We start from the raw sequence: 22,210 nt of genomic DNA on the forward strand, positions 1-22,210 counted from the left end.
CAGATTATGGTACCAAGTTTATGGTATCAAGTTAAATGGTTTACCCCACCGGCCACGAAAACTAGTTACTTTGCTTGGATTCCAATTGGTTAAATATATATTTAATGTGAACCACGAATTCTCCAGGAAACAGCATTAAATTAAACGTTTAAATGTTATTAATATTAAAATAAGCAGCTACTTCATCTGGATTGAAATTGTTTTTAGATGGAGATACATACAGTTAAAAGGGTTGCTATGTAGATTATTACAGTCACATTAGATTTTCCAGTACAGTACATCTGTTTATATAGCTAAAACTAGATCAAGATTCATAAATTCATATTCTGATACCTTTCTTTAAGTTGTTAACTACAGCGCTAACATCAATAATGGATTAGCAAAAATGGCTACTAGTGTTTATTCTTTTTTAACCATTTCTTTAGCCTATTTTAATTAAAATTCAGATTCCGCGATGCTATGGTATTCTTAATACTGAAATTTAAGCATGTGTTCAATACAAAACAACCAAATCGAAACAAAACTACTGAACTTCGTGCTTGAGTATCGATGGAGTACCGTTTGCCTTTAACATTTGACCAATGATATCCGATGCATCGCTCGGTAGACAGCCTCGTGACTGCTTTGATATCAGGAACAGTCAATAAAAAATAAAAAGCAATTTAACCTCGGGGAGCTTCAGTAGACTAATAAATCTATGCTTTTGAGAAATTGCAGAGGCAGCAGGAGCGAGGTAGTAAATGTCTTCATAATCAGATACGTCTTCCAATTTAATAAAGTTTATCAGCATTGTCCACAATCACGTTTACTTTCAGTTAAAACACGTTTATTTTCACCTAAAGTTTACCCCAAAAGCCTACACCCAAATTACATGTTTAGCGTTAGGATATTAACTAATTTATTGGTTTAACAACAAATAACATACAATGCTTTGCCGTGGGCAGATTTGAGCCACAGTAGATTAATAGGTGCTCTTTGTCCTTTTGGTCACCAAGTGTCGCCATCGTCCACCCTATTGAAAAGCTTCGCGCAATAAACGTTCTTTTTTTCGAGAGGGTTGGAAGGAAAGCCTCATTCCAGTAAAAGGCTTCGTTTTGATGTCTTCAGGACACGGTAAACGTACTAACTATTATGTCTAAAATACAATTTGCTACAAATCCAATGATCTTAGCAAATCTCAGCAATTCCCCCTAAAGCTAGGTTTAGTATATACTATGAATTCAGGTATTCCTATAGCGTGTATACACTATATGCACTAAAAGGAACAGTTTTGTTAATAAGCGGAAAGGCATGGGTGGTTAGTTTCGCTTGGGGAGCTGTAGGCCACATATGAAATAGGCCTATGCAGTAGACAATTTACCGCATTGATTTACAGAGAAGTGTACATGCATGAACAGACTCTGACCAAGTGAACGTGGAAGAGCTAAGCGTATAATTCAGCGCATCCTGCGAATATCATGTTCGGCCGCCCTTATTCTCAGTCCGAGGTGCGCTTACTGTGCGGGGAGTCACGCGAGGATTTCCATTTACGGCGCTGCAGCGGCGCAGTAACTTTCACCCTCCGTAGGAATTAGCCAGAGGTGTCTCGTGTCTCATCCATCTCGTTCCTTCATCCTTTTTCCAATGAATGTCATGCCACCGGATTTCCCCCGTAATTATCTTTATGCAACCATATTATAAGGAGCATTTAATCAAAAGGACATTCGATTTGGCGGCAACATTAAAAGGTAAGATTTATGACATCTGATTTTGCTCGTTCTTCTGGTCTGATGTACTAGTATGATTTCCGAAGCCCTTCATATATTAATTAGATCTGAAATATATCGGGTATGTGCTACAAAGACTGATTTATCTGACATTTGAAAAATATGAAATTATATCACTTGGTGGTATTTTGGGGCTGATGCAACATAAAACGAGGGATAGGCCTTGTAGTTTACATTTAATTCTTTATTTATTTAGTAATTAGGCCTACCGTATGTTGTGTCAGGCATGGTCTGAAATACTTATGATTGTTCATGTTGTATACTGTGTATCTGCCACGGTAGGCTGTTATTGTTCTGTTGGTTATCTTACGTGTTGAACGGCCCACCTTGTAAGCCCGTCTGAATGTTGCTTTGCGTTAATGTTGTTAGCTAATATGGGCGCATGCCAGCTACATGTGGATCATGGAGCCGCGCGTTCAAGGCGTTTATTTACGCGAACTCAGGAATTACAATGCTGGCTACATTTCACCGGTGGTAATTTAAGTGTTGCTGGTGACAGTATTGGTAGCTTAAGGCCTATCGCACATATTGATAAAATAACTTACTTTTGCCATTAACTTCTATGAGGTGTTTTAAAGTAGACACTGGTATACTTAAAAAATTGCTCGTCTCGGACTCGCCAAGTCAACTGACTACCCGCGAGAGCAGGATTAAATACCGATGCCCGGAATCATCTCTCTCTCTCTCTCTCTCTCTCTCTCTCTCTCTCTCTCTCTCTCTCTCTCTCTCTCTCTGTCTCTCTGTCTCTGTCTCTGTCTCTCTCTCTGTCTCTGTCTGTGTGTGTGTGTGTGTGTGTGTGTGTATGTGTGTGTTTCTCTCCATATAATATAAAACATGCACAATTGCAAGAGAGCCTGCCACACTTTCATGCAGTGTTCTTAGTGTAGTAGTTGTGACACCACGCCTTTTGCCATACCGGCCCACTGTGACCACATGTCTAGGTCTGATACGTTGAGGATTGGTCTCCTAGGAAGTGGGAATTACCATCTGTGCCTGAGGTTATTCGTGTTTTTACCCTTTAAAGTGAAGTAGTGCATCATGTGAAGAAATCCATCATATACATCATATTCATCCTTATGATATCTAACATGAATTTACAGAAGATTAAGCAATCACTTGGTATTTTGATCATTTTTGTCCAGTCACCTACTTTAGTCTTTCTCACCATTTTCAAAGAAAAATATTGGTTTTAGAAGCAAATTTTACTCCAAGCAAGACATGTCATGACAAGGTTAAGTGTAGCCTATGCTCAAAGAAGCAGTACTAGGATGTTTACACTGAGTGTTTAGAGACTCATTTGTGATCTTTCTGTTTTCAGTGCAGGTGCAAATATGGGCAGGCACCATTTTCCATCCCACCTTGCAAATCCCTAAAAATATAACACTAAATTGAAATCAGCACTCTGTGACTATACTTCTCAAACACCTAAAATGAACAAGACAACCTCTGAAAAATCTACTGACCAGGCATCATTTAACAGGCACAACTACTCATATTTTGCACAGCACTATCGCTTCTGGAGGTCAAGAGTTTTTCTGTGTAAACTTTCTGTCTCTTACTTTGTGTAAATTTCAACAAAAATCAAATTATCAACGAATTCTGTAATGATGGCATGACCACTGATGTAATCTAGATCAGAGCAGGGTCTGAAGAGAAGCTATCTCCTGCCTTTGGCCTACAACAGTGGTGACTCCAGCACTGATTGCTCTCTCTCTCTCTGTCTCCCTCTCTCATGCTGTCTCTCTTTGTCACATAATCAGACTTGCCTCTTTACATTTAATGTATATGCTTGACTTTGCACTAAATCTTTGACTTTTAAAGGGGCTGTATGGATAGCAAACATACTCACACATTAAAAGAAAGTATCTGTACTGACTTCTATATTCTATCAAATTTAAGGTGCACCATACCAGGATAATGTGTACATGCATGGGTCAAGTCACCACAATCCACTTTAAGGGGGCATTTATATCATTATTTATAACTTTCTCAGATTTTTATTTGTATTATGGTGCTTTATTTTACAGTAGTCTAAATAGGTAGAGTGACTAAATGTAGCTTTTTCCTTTTTATCTGAAAAAAGAATGAGGATCATTTTATACCTTACAAAACTGTTGCATAGGATATTATTGTGTTTGATCTGTTACAGTTAGGGTTACCTGTACCATTTGTTGTTTATTTTAGCAAATCCACATTCAAGTTTCAAGTTTCAAGTTCAAGTTTGGTTTATTTGTCACATACATAGTCATACACAGTATAACTCGCAGTGAAATGGTTGAGAGTGCTCTGTCCAAACTGAGGAAAAAGAAAACAGGGGTGCATAGAGAAATATATATTCTATATATGTACAAAAATATATTAACAATGTATGTGCAATATATGTATATTATGCTTATATACACAATATACAATGTATATAGTTGTGTATATATATGTACACAATGTACAGTATGTACAGATCCATTTTGTAAAATGACATTTACAGTTTTTATGTTACATGGTGTAATTGAATATATATATATATACACACACACAGTTATGTTACACTGTATATTCTGTTACTTTCTAAATATATTTCTGTGCTGCTTTTCATGATTACTAATTCACTGAACTGTAGTGTTCTAATCTTTATTGTAAGGCCAGTTTGACCCAGTCTACAGTCATGTGAGGCTGTTCCCAAACTCAATCTGAGAAAAAACAGCACTGCTCTGCTGCTGTCGTCAGTGTAATAACGGAAAGACTCCAGGGGAGGTGGAGGAAGTGAATATACCAATCAGCAGAAATGTCGGACGCAGTGGATAGCATTATGTGTGCGTGCATGCGCGCACGCACAAAAGCGTTGTGTTACATAGTGCTGATCTAACAAGTTCTAGCAAGATCATAAACACATATCATTTTAAAACTCTTATTTGTATCATTTTGAGGATATACACATTTTATTAGCTATTTCACTCTTAGTCTAAATGAGGACAGATTTTTCATATAGCACTTTTAGTACTAGTGGATGAAAGACCAAGCACTACAGAGCTATAAGTAATACTATGCAAATATTTACATAGTAAATACGGTGCCCCAGGCTTTGGCTGTCGCTGTGAGCTGACTGACGATAAATACCATCTTGGTGTGATCTGGCATGAGTGGCTGGTAGGCAAGGTACAGCTCACACTGTACCAGGAAACCATCACACCTTTCAAGATCCGAACTGCACATCTCCAGGGTCATAGTGTGACAGGATTGATTACCAGAAGCAGGAGGGTGAGCTGAGCTACCAGCCCCTACTGGAGGACTCACAGAGTGAGTGCTTCCACACTGCTCACCAGCTTGTTCATGATGGTCCACCAAAGGTGGTGGATCTGGAGTCCTTGTTCGGTCAGTGTTTGCTGCTGCTGACCCATAACAGCACCCTGCAGGCTAACTTGCTGTGCTCCATTTTGCAGGATTCACATACTATGATATTGCGCAGACACAGAAGCAAAACGCGAGCGGTGGAGATAAACAGGTTTACTGAAATGGCAAAAAGTGCACTGGAAAGCAAGCAAAGGCAGCGATCTTGAGTGTGGAAACTAAGCCAGGCATTAGTCTACAGCAGGCTGCAGGGAAAGGTAAAATAAGGAGCAGGTGAGGACAATAATCAATAAGTGGGTTATTGGCAACAGGGAAGTGATTGGTGCTCATGTGAGTGGAGTCTTGACTGGGTGCCAACTGAGGTGTGACAGTGTAATAGCTTAACTAAGCTAATAAAATCTATTTTGAAATGTAAAAATACATTTCTTAGAAATAGGAAATATGAAAATATAAAAGAGGACGGTTGTGCCATGGAGTAGCATCACTTCATCGTGCTGATATGGTTTTAGTAATGATTATTTAAATTTTTCCAATTGTTTCTTATTACTTGTAAAGAATAACTTGTTCTTACCCGTAAACCTGAGCAGCGTAGGAACTAAAAGCATTTATTCTCACTATTGTTGAATCTGAAAAAGTTATTGAACTTGGGGGGGGGGGGGGGGGGGAATAAATAAATGATTTGTTTGCTTTTCCAGCATTCCATATTATGTCTGCTATAACTCTTTGTAATGCGTGGCGATCACGAGTCCGACACAAACCCTGAGAAGAATGAGATTTATTAAGTGCAAATCCAAAATCAGGGTTAAAATAATAGTCCCCGTCAATGATCCAACACGAAAAGGTCCAGGACACATGATAAAACAAAACCTACAAATAAGAAAACTGAAAGAAACAACAGAAAACAGGCTAATAACAAACAGAGGACACATGCTGTGAGAACAACTGAAGGATAGGGCAAACAACATGGACTAAGACAACCAATGACCAGTAAACTAAGGGTATATATACATAGGCTAGTGAGGGCTTACTAGGGAAACAAGGAGCAGGTGATACAAATGAAATGCGGGGAAACTCAAACGAGGGGTTGAACAACAAGGAAGCAAAGCAAAACAAAAACACAAGACAGGGTTACCATGGAGACAGGACGCTAGGAGGGGCCAACCATGACACACTTTGCTGTCATTTATCTTCCTACCTTTGAATATCAGTGCTGTTTTTTTCACTAAGGACTCAAATTTGTCCTAAGTACTTGCTTATCTAAATGACATAGCATATTGATTGCCTAATAGTTTAGTTAGGATTTTGACATAAACCTTGGTGAACATATTAATTTAATATACATGGAATCACGCTACCAGTTAAAAGTTTGGACATACTGTTTTATTTTTTACTATTTTTTATATTTAAGCAAAAACAGTGACAGTATTCAAATAATAAAATTATACATATGTGAATATTAAACAAATATTCTTATATAAGTAGCTTCCCCTGACTTTGACAATAGGTTTGCATGATGTTCTCTTAACCCTCTTCTTAAAGCTACCACCTACGACGCAACAAATCACCCAGATTCAATCCCTGTGGAAATTATTCCACAACATTCCTCATTTTTAAATCAGTGCAACGTAATTCTATGAGTGTGGTTTAAGGATGCTCTATACAGTGATCAAGAGAGTGTGGAATAAATTCAGGATAAGTTAAGGTGTCTTATATATGTGTTGATAAGGCAGACATTCATTTTCTTATGTGAATAAAATCTCACTTTCTAATTTCTAAATGATACTATAAAATTAATAGTGTATAACATGAACCAATAAAATGTATAGTGTCATAATGAATTAAGTGTTTTCCTTTAGGTCTTTTAAAAGGAATATTTTGGTATAACTTAATATTTGTTTACCACTATAGTGAACTGTCATTGACAAAAATTTCAGTGCTTAACTGTGAAATTTGGAATGCAGAATGGGACAATTCTAAATAATTACTTATTACTCATTTATTACTAGAAGTGTGTATAATGGGACCAAAAGGGGGAAGTAATAGGATCAATACAAAATGACTACATGAAAATTGTACCTTATTAAAATGTGATTCGTATAACAGAATCTTTCACCAAGGCTGTTTGTATAAAGATCTACCAGTTCTTCTACATAGAAAAGTTGTCACATCATGTAGCAACAGCAACTTTCTCAGTTCTAATTTTAAGGTGACTGCGTATGATGTGGTAGTGTTAATAATTATGCAAGGACCAAAAGGGTGAACATTTTTGCAGAATGATTGAACATTATAGAAAATGCTTTATATTTTATCAACAGATGGGGAAAGTCCTCCACCGGCACCATTCACTCCTGTCAGCCATTTATGGATTCTGCCAATCAGTGCCATGGATCTTTGGGAGCAGCAATGGCATCCTGCACTTCTCACACTGACCGGATAGAGTAAGTTAATTTTGTTGATTCATGGTTAGATAAGTGGTCTGTAGGTTTGTGTGGTCTACCACTTCATGACTGAGCTGATGTTGCCCCTAAATGCTTCCTTTTCACAGTCATAGCACTTATAGTTGAGCAGAGCAGATATTTCATGTAATAACAAAAGTGGCATCCTCTGACAGTGCCATGTTAAAAATAATTGACCTCTTCATTACAACCCACCATTGTTTTTGTTCTTATAGGTTTAGGGTGTATTAGGAGCTATTAGGTTTAGACCTGAACAGAAAAAGTATTTAAATAAGGGGAAAAAGAAAAGAGGCTTGGTTAACTAGACAAAGACACACCAAGGAGGAATTATGCCATAACGCAAGGAAGTATGGGTTCAGCAGCTGTTTTATTTATTGTCACTCGAGCCATCAGACAGGTGTGTATATAGTCTTGGTGATACTGTGAACCAATTTCACTGATAGCTCATAGGAAGCTAGGTGGTGTCAAAAAAGGATAGGGGGTAAAATAAAATAAAATAAAATTCCTACCTAACAACTACACTTAAAAAATGGGGGGAAACGAAACTTAACTACTCTAATACATAAGGGAAATAAAAATTCACACAAGCACCCTTGCCTAGTATAAGTAATCAAGAAGCAGAGCACTGCTTGCAAAAACTGAGTTGAGTTGTGTTCACAAAAATCACCTCAAACCCTGTTTTAACTCAGGCATCACAGCCACTGAATTTATGTGTTGTTGCTAGGGGAACTGCATCAGCAAGAAGACCAGATATTTTGGGATATTTTAGAATGTCTAGACAGTGGTTTGTTCGCTCAAGCAAGAATGTGTCTACTTAGCACTTAGTGTCAGTACTGGTGCCCCTAACGCTTTTCTATAGAGCTGAGTTGAGAACTGGCACTGTGTAAAAGCACAGATTTCAACTCAAACTCCTAAAAAGGCTTCTTAGAGCACACTGTGTGTCCCAGAACACATGTGGTGCATCTGCATCTGTCTCATGACTTGCACACTTCAGCTCCTAAAGAATATTTTGGGTGTTGCAGTGAGTTTTTTTTTTTTTAATGTCTTTTGTAGCAAGTTATACTTTGCCAGGGATTGTGACCAGTAAAATGTAAAGGTGGCTACTATAAGCCTTATCTTTGGACTATGTGGCATTGTCTTTTAACCATTCTCCTTAACAGGATAATTGGTTTGGTGTTGTATAGCTTCATAGCTTGATGAGAAATCAAGGCAGAGAATTGGTATCTCATCTCCTATCCAAGTTTTGGCAAGACATTTGATTGTTATACACAATGCAATGCATACCATTTAATGCTGTGTGAAATTGGCATTTGACCAAGATATAGTTGTACCTGGGATGATACAGATAATGGTGCAAACAAGGGAGTTAAGTGATGCTATAAGGGAGGAGGTAGGTTATAGACTAAAGGGCAAGGTTTCCACTGTGTCTAATGAGGGCCACGGCTCTCAGGAAAAAGTAGTCCTTGTGTCTCATTGTGTTGGCTTTGTTGGTCCCCTATCTTCTGCCTGATGGGAGGAATTGCAACAGATGGTGAAGAACTAAGCCAAATGTTTGTGGGAAAGTAAGGATAGACCCAGTGATTGCAATGTAGAATTGATCATGTTTTTAGGGACAGGGCCAATAACACAGGCTTTGAAGCATGTGAGGAAAAAGTAGAGGTTCAAAAATCTATTGAAGATGTCCATAAACACTAATGCCAGTTGATCAGAGCATTGCTTTGGGGTGGATGTTGAGACTAGGTCAGGCCATAGATCCTCTTTTCGCCTTCTGGCCTCTAAAGGACCTGTTGACATCTTGCTCAGGGATAGCGAGATATGGGAGTGGCAAATCTGAGGAAATCAGGGGTTAGAGGGAGTCTGACTGGAGGCAAGAAGATGATTCTCAGGTAGTGAGCTGGGGGGTTGGGTCTTGGTGGTGTTAGGCTGGAGATTGTCCTTTACTCTGTAGGATCCACAGTATAACTCCTTCAGGTTGTGGTGAGCTGGCAGTCTTTAAGGAGATAAAAACATTTTTCATACACTGTAGTCTTGTGAGCTCCTGGAGGCCTATCCAGGCAATTTGGGGTCATTAACAGCAAATTGGTTCAGGTTTTCTGAATATATGTTTGTTACTCATATCTTTGTATGTCTGTGCCTATGTGTCTATGTCACATGGCTCTGTATGTGTTTTATGTCTGTTTATGTTTGTTTGTGTTAGTTTGTAGGATGCGTTCTTTGCATAAGACGGTGTTGCTAGTTCTGGTAGCTTCGGTGGTGCTGGTTTTGGCAGTGCTACACTCCTGGCCCACACGGGCCTACAGCACCGTTGATGTCCGGCAGAGACCAGGGACTGGGGTAGAGAGGTTGCTGGCAGAGAGACTCCCAGAGCCGGACCCCAGTGCTGGCACCATCCCCTACCATGTGAGGGAGAGTGTAGCTGGGTCAGTATCTAATCACATAAGATATTTGTCTTTAAATAAATTGTTTGTGCAAATATTCAAATGTTGCTCTTGTAGGGCTTTCAGTTCCTCTTACAGTCTCTCTTCTTATGAATGGCCCTGAGTAGCTTTGCAAACCCTTACAAGTACACACAAATAAACTATTGATAGGATCTCCTTAATAGGCTGTTGATGTAAATGTAGACATAACAGCTCTCCTTTCCCATAGGCTTCTTGCACATAATGGATGTGTGTGCGAGGGAGAAAGGGCAGGTGTGAACTTGCCATTTGCTCAACTGTTGTTCCCACGAGTGTCAGCACACCCCCTGCACACAGCTTTCCAGCCCTCGCAGTTAGATGAGATGAAGAGACGCCGTGCCAAAGAGTACCAGGGCTTCCAGATGAGGTTTGTGTCTCAGTACTACTGTAAATGACACAGCACTCGATCTAGTTTACCAGGAAAAATAGGTTTGGAGTAATTTAATAGTAAACTTATCTTTGGCTCACTTCCATAATACCAGCTGAAATTAGTATTGTCATGAGCAAAGTTAAGACAAATAATGAGAGTTGGTGAGCACTTAGTAATCTGGCTCCAGTGGGAGCAGGAAGAAAACAAAATTAACTGGCTGGTGTGTGTGTGTGTGTGTGTGTGTGTGTGTGTGTGTGTGTGTGTGTGTGTGTGTGTGTGTGTGTGTGTGTGTGTGTGTGTGTGTGTGTGCACTTAGGTCACAGACCCCTGCAGATTTGCTGATTGTAACTGAAGCTAACAGCCCACTGCAATACCCAACACAGGGTGTTGAAGTGCGGCCCCTTAAGACGATCCTTATACCAGGTGGATATTTCATCAGCTCCTCATAGTGTGTAGTATATTTAACAAAGAAAGAGTGTGTTATTTACAGTGTTTGCCTGTTTTCATTTGTATGACTTTAACATCCATGCTGTTAATTCTAACATCATAATTAAACTCTTGCACAGAGTTGCACAGGGAGAAAAGCCCCAGTAGTTATTCAGAAGTTTTAGCTGTTCATTGATTTCTGACAGACATTGCCCAGTGACAGTAACAGTATTTATACAAGCTACAGTGGTGTGAAAAAGTGTTTGCCTTCCTGATATTTTTTTTGCATGTTTGTCACACTTCTATTTTTCAGATCATCAAACAAATTTAAATATTAGACAAAGATAACACAAGTAAACGCTGTGAAAAAGTGATTGCCCTCCCTGTTAAAACATAAATTAACTGTGGATTATCACATCTTTGGAAAGCTGGATTCAATTTCTCTAGCCACACCCAGGCCTGATTACTGCCACACCTGTTCTCAATCAAGAAATCACTTAAATAGTCCCTGCCTGACAAAGTGAAGTAGACCAAAAGATCCTCAAAAGCTAGACAGCATACTGTGGTCCAAAGAAATTCAGGAACAAATGAGATACAAAATAATCGAGATCTACGAGTCTAGAAAACATTATAAAACCATTTCTAAGGCTTTGCAACTCCAGTGAACCACATTGAGAGCCATTATCCACTAATGGCGAAAACATGGAGCAGTGGTGAACTTTCCCAGGAGTGGCCGGCTCACCAAATTTACTGCAAGAGTGCAGGGGCAACTCATCCAAGAGGTCACAAAAGACCCCACAACAACATCCAAAGAACTGCAGGCCTCACTTACCTCAGTTAAGGTCAGTGTTCATGACTCCACCATAAGAAAGAGACTGGGCAAAAATGGCCTGCATGGCAGAGTTCCAAGACGAAAACCACTGCTGAGCAAAAAGAACAAAGGCTCGTCTCAGTTTTGACAGAAAACATCTTGATGATCCCCAAGACTTTTAGGAAAATAATTTGTGGACTGACGAGGCAGCATTATACTCTGTGGACTGATGAGACAAAAGTTGAACTTTTTGGAAGGTTATGTCCCATTACATCTGGCATAAAAGTAACATAGCATTTCAGAAAAGCAACTTCATACCAAGAGTAAAATATGGTGGTGGTATTGTGATGGTCTGGGGCTGTTTTGCTGCATCAGGACCTGAAAGATGTGCTGTGGTAAATGGAACCATGAATTCTGCTGTCTATCAAAAAATCCTGAAGGAGAAAGTCTGGCCATCTGTTCGTGACCTCAAACTGAAGCGCACTTGGGTTCTGCAGCAGGACAATGATCCAAAGCACACCAGCAATTCCACCTCTGAATGTCTTAAGAAAAACAAAATGAAGACTTTGGAGTGGCCTAGTCAAAGTCCTGACCTGAATCCAATTGAGATACTGTGGCATGACCTTGAAAAGGCGGTTCTTGTTGGAAAACCCTCCAGTGTGGCCGAATTACAACAATTCTGCAAAGATGAGTGAGCCAAAATTCCTCCACAGCATTGTAAAAGACTTATTGCCAGTTATCGCAAATGCTTGATCGCAGTTGTTGCTGCTAAGGGTGGCCCAACTAGTTATTAGGTTTAGGGGGCAAAAACTTTTTCACACAGGATTTTTCACCATGGATTTTTTTTTTCCCCTGAATTATAAAAACCTTCATTTAAAAACTGCATTTTGTGTTTACTTGTGTTATCTTTGTCTAATATTGAAATTTGTGTGATTTGAAACATTGTGTTACAAACATGCCAAAAAAAAAAAAAAAAAAGATATCAGGAAGTGGGCAAACACTTTTTCACACCCCTGTATGTATGTATGTGTGTATATATATATATATATATATATGAGAGAGAGAGAGAGAACTTGGAGGAAATTAAAGAATGTACAAGCTAGATCAGAACAACATCTGTACAACATAATGGCCATGTGTGTGAAATCCAGAACTTCAGTTCTAGCTACTGCTCTTCATAAACAGCTGTGTTTGTTTTAGGCTTGGCCTTAAAAGACCTACCCAGAGACATTTACACTGTAAGTTTGATATTTCTATGATAAGTAAAAACGAATGGTGCGGTACATCAGTGTTCAAGTGTGTAAAGAACATTAACGAGTTAAAGTACTTTCTTTTGTTAGTCACATTTCTTGTTATCTCTGGCGTCCTTTCAGCTAAATTTCTCAGCCTCCCTGGGCACATTTAATGTGGCAGCTGAGGTAGAGGGAGTAAAGGTCAGAGGTGATGGTGAGATGCACATGACTTTAAGCAGCTGTGTCTTACCCAACCTGAACCGTCAGCTTCAGTTCATCACTTACACTAACACACTGTTCCACCCCAGCACTGCAGACACAGGTACTTGCACGCTCACACACATACAAACGTACACAGTGATACACGTACCCAAAATGCCAGCCACACCTTACATTGTAAAGTAATGGCTAAATTTGATCTGCATTTAATAAGTATGTTTGTATAATTGTATTTCAGTGCAGTTAGAAACAGAAGGCCATCAGGCTCTTTTCACCATCAAAATCCGTCATGGAGTGACTCCCAGACTCTACAACACGGGTGGAGATGCAGATAAAGGTGCATCAACACAGAATACAACCTTGTAGCCCTGTAGAGCACACTCTCAATACAGCCCTGTAGAGCACACTCTCAATACAGCCCTATAGAGCACACTCTCAATACAGCCCTATAGAGCACACTCTCAATACAGCCCTATAGAGCACACTCTCAATACAGCCCTATAGAGCACACTCTCAATACAGCCTTATAGAGCACACTCTCAATACAGCCCTGTAGAGCACACTCTCAATACAGTCCTGTAGAGCACACTCTCAATACAGCCCTATAGAGCACACTCTCAATACAGCCCTGTAGAGCACACAGTCAGTACAGTCCTGTAGAGCACACTCTCAATACAGCCCTATAGAGCACACAGTCAGTACAGTCCTGTAGAGCACAGTCAGTACAGTCCTGTAGAGCACAGTCAGTACAGCACAGGCAGGGCAGCTTTGTCACAACACAGCATTAATCAACACTATACACCACAACACAAATTTAAGTAATCCAAATAATCCAATACCTCATAGACAGCACCACTCTACATGAGCCCAGTGGTGACCAGCAATAGTAATGCTAAATGATCTGTCAAACAGCACTACAATTTCAGCAACAAAAAAAGATTTATCAGTCTAATTTGTTTTAGATTTGTCTGTGCATGAAAGTTTTTTTCTGTGTTATCTGATTTGAAGAGTAAACGTAAATGTGCCTCTGTTCCTTCCTAGAATACAACATCAGCACTCTTGTCACGATAGCCACCAAAACCTTTCTGCGCTATAACAAGCTACAGGATCTAATTGACAGCATACGACGATACTACCCAACGGTTACCATAGTAATAGCAGATGACAGCGAAAATCCAAAAATGGTGTCTGGGCCATACATAGAACATTACGTCATGCCATTTGGAAAGGTAGAGGCCCATCTTTAACAGTGGTCTTTAGAATGATCAAACTATGTTTTAAAGCTTAATGTCATAGCTTTGCCTCTTTGCATATCTATATATTTGTCTGTCTTTAAGTCTGTGTATGTGTTTTACTGCGTGTGTGTGTCTTTGTGTGTGTGTGTGTGCATGGGCATATGCCAGGGTTGGTTTGCAGGTCGTAATCTGGCCGTATCACAGGTCACCACTAAATATGTTTTGTGGGTGGATGATGACTTTATCTTTACTGCCAACACCAAACTGGAGAAACTGGTGGAGGTCCTGGAGAAAACCACCCTTGACCTGGTAAGAGTCACATCCTACTGAGACATAGGAGTGAGCTTGAAGCATGACTGAGTCATGGGTGGAGAGGGGCCAGAAAGGAGGCCCTCTGTTCACTCTGAACAGGGCCTGCCTGCACGAGGGATAAAGGAGAATAGGAAAAGCCTCTTAGAGCTGGTCAGTTATGTGGGCTTTCAGACAAAAAGCCACAGTAATTCCACAGCCTACGGTGTCTTATTCATAGCTCACACACACAACTGAAATGTCAGCTCCAGTTCATGAGCTATACTAACACGCTGTAGCAGGTGGATATATGTGGATATGTGTGACGATTCGTTGCAAACAGGATGCGGGCAAGCAGCACGATTAAACTGACATTTATTACACACATGATTAATACATAAAATGCAACACATGCTCTGTACACCTTAAACACCAACAACGGGTACTACAACACAGGAGACATATACATTCAAGACGATTACACATAACAGAACAAGTGGACGACATGAGAGGGCTTGGCAACACAGACGAATACACACAAAGACATTTGAGGAGGGAGCGGGACCGTAATGTGACAATATGTGTGGTGTGCGGATATGCACTCTTTTGGAAAAAGCTCACTTGTTGTTTGGTTCTCCTAGCTCTCCTTTGGTTTTGTGGACTGATTGCATATATCTGTGTAATATGAGGTCATGTGCGTGTGTGTGTGTGTGTGCGCGCGCACGTGTGTGTGTGTGTGTGTGTGTGTACGCATGCAGGTCGGCGGTGCTGTGCGTGAAGCCACAGGCTACACTGCCACATATAGGCAGACCATCTCCATAGAAGCAGGAGAGGAAGAAGGTGACTGTTTGCACATGAGACGTGGGTTCCATCATGCCATCGACGGCTTCCCCAACTGCGTGGTCACCGACGGCGTCATCAACTTCTTTCTGGCCCGGACGGACAAGGTGCAACAGGTGGGCTTCGACCCACGTCTAGCACGCGTTGCCCACATGGGTGAGTCTCGGGCTGGGGAGACACACAGCACACACACTCATATGATTCATCTTGTTGCTAAACATACAAATGTGCATGTACACTCGTGCACATGTGTATATGTAGCTACAAGGTGAAAAAACATACACATACAAACAAAACTATTGAATTTTATTTCATTGCTATCATATGTTTGTTTATTCTTTTCTATTTAAACTATCCCTTTTGCCTGTTTTGGTTCCTCAGAGTTTTTCATCGATGGGCTGGGTGCTCTACATGTTGGCTCGTGTGATGATGTGATCGTAAACCATGCCACCAAGATCAAACTTCCGTGGGGCCAGACAGAAAGCGACAAGACCTACGCCAAATTCCGTTACCCTCCGGCATCTTCTGACGCCACACATACCAAAAATGGCCTCCTTTACTTCAAAAACCGCTTCCAATGTCTCACACGTAACTGAACACATTCTCTCTCTGCCTCTTTTTGTCTTCCTCTTTTGAAAGACTTCTCTTTTCCCAAAGTAGCTAAAAAGAGTCTTTGAGGGAAGACTTTGAGGGTGTTATGTGCGTGTACAGTCTGAAATGTAGTCCTTTCCCTCATTTTATTGTGGGAATGTTGAAACATAGTGCCCCCTTTTGGAGGGGCCATAAACATCATTAATTGTGACTGACAGAGGAGAGATGAGAGCTGATTGGTTTGTGTTGTTGCTGTTGTTGTTGTTGTTTATAACAATACTTGAGATCCTATTTTTGAGTTCTGTTTTACTTAACTTTTTTTTTTTTGTTTAAAATAATTCTTTAGACACAGATCATTCCTTATATCAATTGACTGATTCAGGATTTCTCTTCTGCCAGTCATAGTTAAAGATCATTCTGTTAGATGTTTTTAAGGGAAATTTGGATTTTGTCTCATGAGAATTAATATAACGAGAAATAAAAATAAAAACTTTATTTGATGAGGCACAAGCTAAGGATGTAGAAGTCTGGGTGCTGGAGGATAACGGATGGAGAGAATTTGTTTTTGTCTTGTTTTGTTTTTGTCTTGTTTTGTTTTATATGAAAAGAAGACACCCTCAAGCACATTCCACTGACAGGCTGTTATGCCAGCATGCGCAGCTCCTAACTGGAGTGTGGATACGCGTGTGATGGTCCTCTCTCTGTACGTTTGCACTAAAACAAATGGACTCGCTGGAGAGATTAGACCCTGGGCTTACCAGAGAGAACAAAGAACTAGTGGAAACCTAACAAGCTGACAGTTTGCACCCATCCCACCCCTCTAGTCTGTCCTTTCTCTCTCTCTCTCTTTCTCTCTCTCTTTCTTCCACCCTCCAAAAAGGAAAAAAACAAGCAAAAGATTAAATACACACACACACAAACACATCACACAGAAGCAAATGGAGGATCTGTAGAAGGAAACTAACTCAACGTTTATTGTTCAGCATCACATGGCCAAAACCATATTCACTGTTCTGGTTCCAATCCTTTGTTTGTGTTTGTTTGTTTGTTTGTCCTCACAGAGTCTTTTTCAGAACACAGCTTTTTCTCACAAGATTGAAGCATGTAGGTCAGTTTCTATGGAAACTAGACTCTGGGCTGCTCTCTGATGTAATAGTGTGATGCCCTGCTTGTCCCAGGCCCGCCATTATGCAGAATACAGAGTGTTTCACTGTATCAAGTAACCTATCATCATCACCATTATCGCATTTGTTAGCAAATATACCTAATGCATAAATGTTTAACCTTCTGCTCATTACATTAAAAACCCATCTCTAGTTATGCTCCATCAACCATGGTAAAAGTGGTTCTGTATGAATATGAGCTCTATTAATTCCTTTTTGAGAATGCATGGACCATGGTCTCAGGTGTAACAGAGTAGGATAATATATGTAAACATATCTGAAAATCACTTTTTAACTGAAAGTCGCTCTGTTCTATCTCCATAACAAGAATTTATCCTTTCTAACCAAAACTATTTTCCAAATATGAAGCCATTGTCTTATTTCCTCATTTCAGCATCGTGAGAACAAGACCATGTAGAGCTGGATGAGCTAATGTCTGGTGGTTCCAAGCTGGAATGAATGTGTATGCGTCTTTGTGAGAGGAGCAGGGGTCTGTGGGGGTGTTTCCATGGATGCTCATTTTAAACTGCATGCTCATTTACACTGGAATGTCCCCTGTGGTATCTGCTGTCAGATTGCTGATTGCTTCTGGGTTATTGTAAATGGTATAGTGAGGAGCATCATTTGCCCATTAAGATCTCAGAAAATAAGAAACAGATATTACACTTAATTTTGTGTGTGTGTCTGTGTCTGTGTGTTCTTCCTTTGTGCTTGTTTAATATCTTGGCTGAAGATTGAGCTGCATGTCTACATGTGGGAGTTATCAGAGGGGGAAATTGATGATTTGCACAAGTTGGTAAGTTGAAAATCACATGGTTTGGTTTCAAATAAGTAATTTTATTATTTGAGGCTGTAGTGAACTTGTATAGTACTTTTTCCACCAAATGACTCTCTCTGTCTAAAAACAATCCAAACTGGGGAAAAAAATTTGTTTGGTAGACCAAACCTGAAACGTGTCAACGTGTCATTTGTTTGATATACTAAACCTGAAACATGTTCGATATAAACTTGCCATGTAAAACCAAGCCCTGCCACATGCAGATAAGTGGTTTCCATGTGAACGCTGCCATGTACTGCTCCTCCTGCGGAAATCTCTGTGTGGACCCGAAGTCGAAGGAAGAGAAGATAAACAATGCTGTGATTTTAGGATACCATGGTGACTTCAGCAGCAGAGATGGCCTTGAATTGTGAAGGACCTCAAATGGTTTTACCTTGGCAAAAAATGAGGGGCGGAGGTCTGTCTGGAAGCTGATATTTGATGTTCTATGTTGTGTTTTGTTTGAATTCCACATCACTGCGTTGTCTCTGCCCATTGCACTTTTTGATGTCGCACTGACTTCACAACTGGCTTTGTCACTGTGTCTGCATGGAACACAAAGATTTTTTAATTCTGTTGCTAATTTGTATTTCCACCAGTAGGTGGCAGCCTGATGTCCATAAACAGAAATTAGCATTGCTTATTACACACTCTAAAGGAAATGTAGTACACAAACTCCCCAAAACATCTAGAAGGGTAAAAAAAAATGTAACTTTGCCCTTTTTTTTGTAAATGTATGAGAGTATCTGGAACTGTGGAATGGAATGAGATAAAGTTTTGAAAATAAGAATTTGAATGTCTCAAGTTCTTTTTTAAATGTTGCTCATTAGTTTATTAGGGTAAAAAGTGAAAAGAGTGTGTGTATGTGCATGCATATGTCTGGTCTTTACTGTAACACAGCTAACATCTACTCACATAATATAACCAAAAATTGCTGTTTAATATTATATAAAATACAGTACGGTTCTAAGTCTAAGTTTGTAAATAAATGTAAATAACTAGACCTGTATTAACTGCAAATGAACAGAACCTACATGCAAATATACATGATGTTTATTCTGAAGTAGCTGCTGGATTTATTGACATCTATTTAAAGTTCTCACAATTTCATGTCATTATTCTGTGAGAGAATTCATTCTGCATGTCTGGTCAAGTAAACATCATGGATGAATGGATGGAGCTGTGGTGCTTCCAGAAAAGTATTAACAGCTCCTTCAACCTTAGCCATGTGTCTGCCAAACTTAGTAAGTTACTGTAAAACGTCCTTACAATTAGATATAGTACATTTGACATTTGCAGTCATACAGTTAGGTAAACAACAAAAAATACTAATGTAAAAATACATTGTTTTGTTCTTCTTTGCACCAGAATGACACTCAAAATATGTATGCTGACTCAAGATTAGATCTAAGACGGTATATATATTTAATGTATTGTCACTGAAGAAGAAAAGGACTTTGGGATATCATTGTCATGGAGATGAGTAGGGACCTGGAGCTAAATATCTATGCTTTAAAATAAATTAAAAAAATGCCATTAAAACTGAAGCAGATTTTTGAACTGGAACTGATTTCCAGTAGGTGCCCAAAGATTATACTGCAGTTGAGGAAGAATGTGCCATGATGTGTAGATGGTGGGAGTCTGACAATGACAATGAGCAGTGCAGTGTGAGGTCCTGTACAGGCCTCCCTGCATCTGCCTCACACTCGCCTCTTCCATCTCTCTCTGTCTCCTTAATGCTGTTCTTATAGATGTACCCAGGCAATGAGAATCCTGTTGACTGGCTCACTCAGGATGACGAGGTGTTCAAAGAGCAATACCTGCCTCTGTTGGGATGGGTGCAAGACTCCAGCTTCCTGCTCAGTGAATGTGAAGGTGTCCTGCTGCAGAAGTTTGCCTTGAGGTGTCAGCTTCCCCTGAAGACACATTGCACAGTGGGAACTCCCATCAACTCATATCTCATACATCAACAGGTCTTTCTACAAGCATCAATACAGTGATGTCTGCATCAACAACTAATATTTAAACTACATTGTCTTTGAGATAATGGTGAACTGTTTTACCCTTACAATGTTCAAGTTCGGTTTATTCGTCACATACATAGTCATACACAGTATAACACGCAGTGAAATGGTGGAGAGTGCTCTGTCCAAACTGAGGAAGAGAACCAGGGGTGCATAGAGAAAAATATATATATATATACAAATAAATATATATATTCTATGTATGTACAAAAATATATTAACAATGTATGTACAATATATGTATATTATGATTATATACACAATGTACAATGTATATGGTTGGGTATATATGTACACAATCTACAGAATGTACAGATCCATTTTGTATAATACCATATCTACAGTTGTTGTGTAACAGGGTAATTGAGTATAAATCTAAATCTATATATACAGATGTACAGATATACAGTCATGTTACATGGTGGTGGTGGTGGTCCCCACAGTTTATCAGTTTCCCTGATTCAGGGCCCGAATGGCCTGTGGGAAGAAGCTCCTCTTCAGCCTCTCTGTCTTGGCCTTCAGGGAGCGGAAGCGCCTCCCTGACCTCAACAGAAAGAAGAGTCTATTGTTGGGATGGGTGGGGTCCTTCACAATTTTCCTGGCCTTGGTCTGGCACCGCTTGTAGTAGGTGGTCTGCAGGTCAGAAAGTTCCGAGTGAGTGATGCGCTCTGCTGAACGCACTACCCTTTGGAGTGCTTGTCTGTCCTGCTTGGTGCTATTCCCAAACCAGACTGTGATGTTCCCCGTGAGGATGCTCTCGATAGTGCAGGTGTAGAAGTTCCGCAGTACCTTGGAGGGCAGTCTGAAGTCCCTTAGGCGTCTGAGGTGGTAAAGACGCTGACGAGCCTTCTTTGCCAGGGAGCTGGTATGGCGGGACCAGGACAGGTCCTGCGAGATGTGAACACCAAGGTACCTGAAACTATCTACTCTCTCCACCGTGGTTCCACTGATCCTCACAGGTTGGTAGTGCCGCTCCTGCTTCTTGCTGCAATCCACGATCAGCTCCTTTGTCTTACTGACGTTTAGGAGGAGAATATTTTCCTGGCACCAGTTTTGCAGGTGTTTAATCTCCTCCAGGTAGGCCCTCTCATCGTTGTCCGAGATCAGACCCACGACAACGGTGTCCTCAGCAAACTTGACAATGATGTTAGAGCTGGAAGTGGCTGTGCAGTCGTAGGTGTACAGTGAGTAGAGCAGGGGGCTTAGGACACAACCCTGAGGAGCTCCAGTGCTGAGGCTGAGGGTGGATGAGGCGCAGTTGCCCACCCGTACTGATTGTGGTCTGTCTGTTAGGAAGTTGGAGATCCAGTCGCACAGGGATGTATGCAGTCCTAGATCTCCCAACTTAGTAGTGAGTAGGGAGGGGATGATAGTGTTAAATGCTGAACTGTAGTCGACAAATAGCATTTTAACATAATTTCCCCTCCCTTCGTCCAGGTGAGTCAGTGTAGTGTGGAGCAGATGTGCAATTGCATCGTCAGTGGAGCGGTTGTGGCGGTATGCAAACTGCAGTGGGTCCATGGAGGCTGGCAGTGAAGATGTGATGAAGTCTCTGACTAGCTTTTCAAAGCACTTCATCATGACTGATGTGAGGGCGACAGGGCGGTAGTCATTGAGGTCGGAGGGTCGAGGTTTCTTCGGGACGGGGACGATGGTGGACCGCTTGAAGCTGGACAGGACGATACCGAGCGTCAGGGAGAGATTGAAGATGTCGGTGAATACCGGGGCTAGCTGATCTGCGCAGGCTTTGAGGACCCTCCCGCAGATACCGTCTGGTCCCATCGCCTTCCTGGTATTCACCCTTTTAAACACTCTCCTCACATCACTCTCCGTGATGATGAGAGGGCGCTGTTCTATGGTGGGCCCCGCGCATGTGCCATTGGCTGCGCCGATAGTACCATTAGCAGTAGCGCTGTTAGCATTTGTGCTGCTAGCATTAGCGCTGCTAGATGTAGCCTCGAAGCGAGCAAAGAATGTATTCAGCTCGTTCGCCAGAGACTCATCCGCACTCATCAGTCCGGAGGGTGGGCTCCTGTAGTCCGTGATCGTCCGTAGTCCCTGCCACAGGGATCTAGAGCCACTCTGCTGGAACTGTGTCTCTAGTTTCTTCCCGTAGCGCCGCTTCGCCTCCCTCACCGCCCTGCGCACTCCGTATGCCGCAGACTTGTACT

The 22,210-nt window shown here is 40.8% G+C and overlaps 1 protein-coding gene across 2 annotated transcripts; it reads left to right on the plus strand.

The window, feature by feature from the left end:
* Positions 1-1,031: 1,031 nt before the first annotated feature.
* On the plus strand, positions 1,032-18,802 carry b4galnt1b (beta-1,4-N-acetyl-galactosaminyl transferase 1b). Of its 2 annotated transcripts, none has more exons than XM_035523980.1 (12): positions 1,032-1,113; positions 7,427-7,549; positions 9,765-9,987; positions 10,214-10,390; positions 10,710-10,816; positions 12,831-12,868; positions 13,004-13,184; positions 13,320-13,418; positions 14,123-14,310; positions 14,485-14,625; positions 15,363-15,600; positions 15,826-18,802. In XM_035523980.1, the coding sequence occupies exons 3-12, from the start codon at positions 9,773-9,775 to the stop codon at positions 16,038-16,040; spliced, it is 1,599 nt and encodes a 532-aa protein (XP_035379873.1). In that variant the 5' UTR covers positions 1,032-1,113; positions 7,427-7,549; positions 9,765-9,772; the 3' UTR covers positions 16,041-18,802. The 2 variants fall into 2 exon arrangements, with proteins under 2 accessions (XP_035379873.1, XP_026851703.2); XM_026995902.2 differs by lacking the exon at positions 1,032-1,113 and adding an exon at positions 1,130-1,727.
* Positions 18,803-22,210: the final 3,408 nt, after the last annotated feature.

This window comes from Electrophorus electricus, chromosome 3, assembly GCF_013358815.1.
Source record: "Electrophorus electricus isolate fEleEle1 chromosome 3, fEleEle1.pri, whole genome shotgun sequence".
Classification (NCBI taxonomy): Eukaryota; Metazoa; Chordata; class Actinopteri; order Gymnotiformes; family Gymnotidae; genus Electrophorus; species Electrophorus electricus.

Excerpts from the sequence above, each read along its gene's own strand:
- b4galnt1b (XM_035523980.1), top strand. The coding sequence starts at position 9,773 with ATGCGTTCTTTGCATAAGACGGTGTTGCTAGTTCTGGTAGCTTCGGTG. Across the intron at positions 14,311-14,484 it reads ACGTCATGCCATTTGGAAAG|GGTTGGTTTGCAGGTCGTAA; the intron begins GTAGAGGCCCAT and ends GGCATATGCCAG. Across the intron at positions 15,601-15,825 it reads AGCACGCGTTGCCCACATGG|AGTTTTTCATCGATGGGCTG; the intron begins GTGAGTCTCGGG and ends TTGGTTCCTCAG.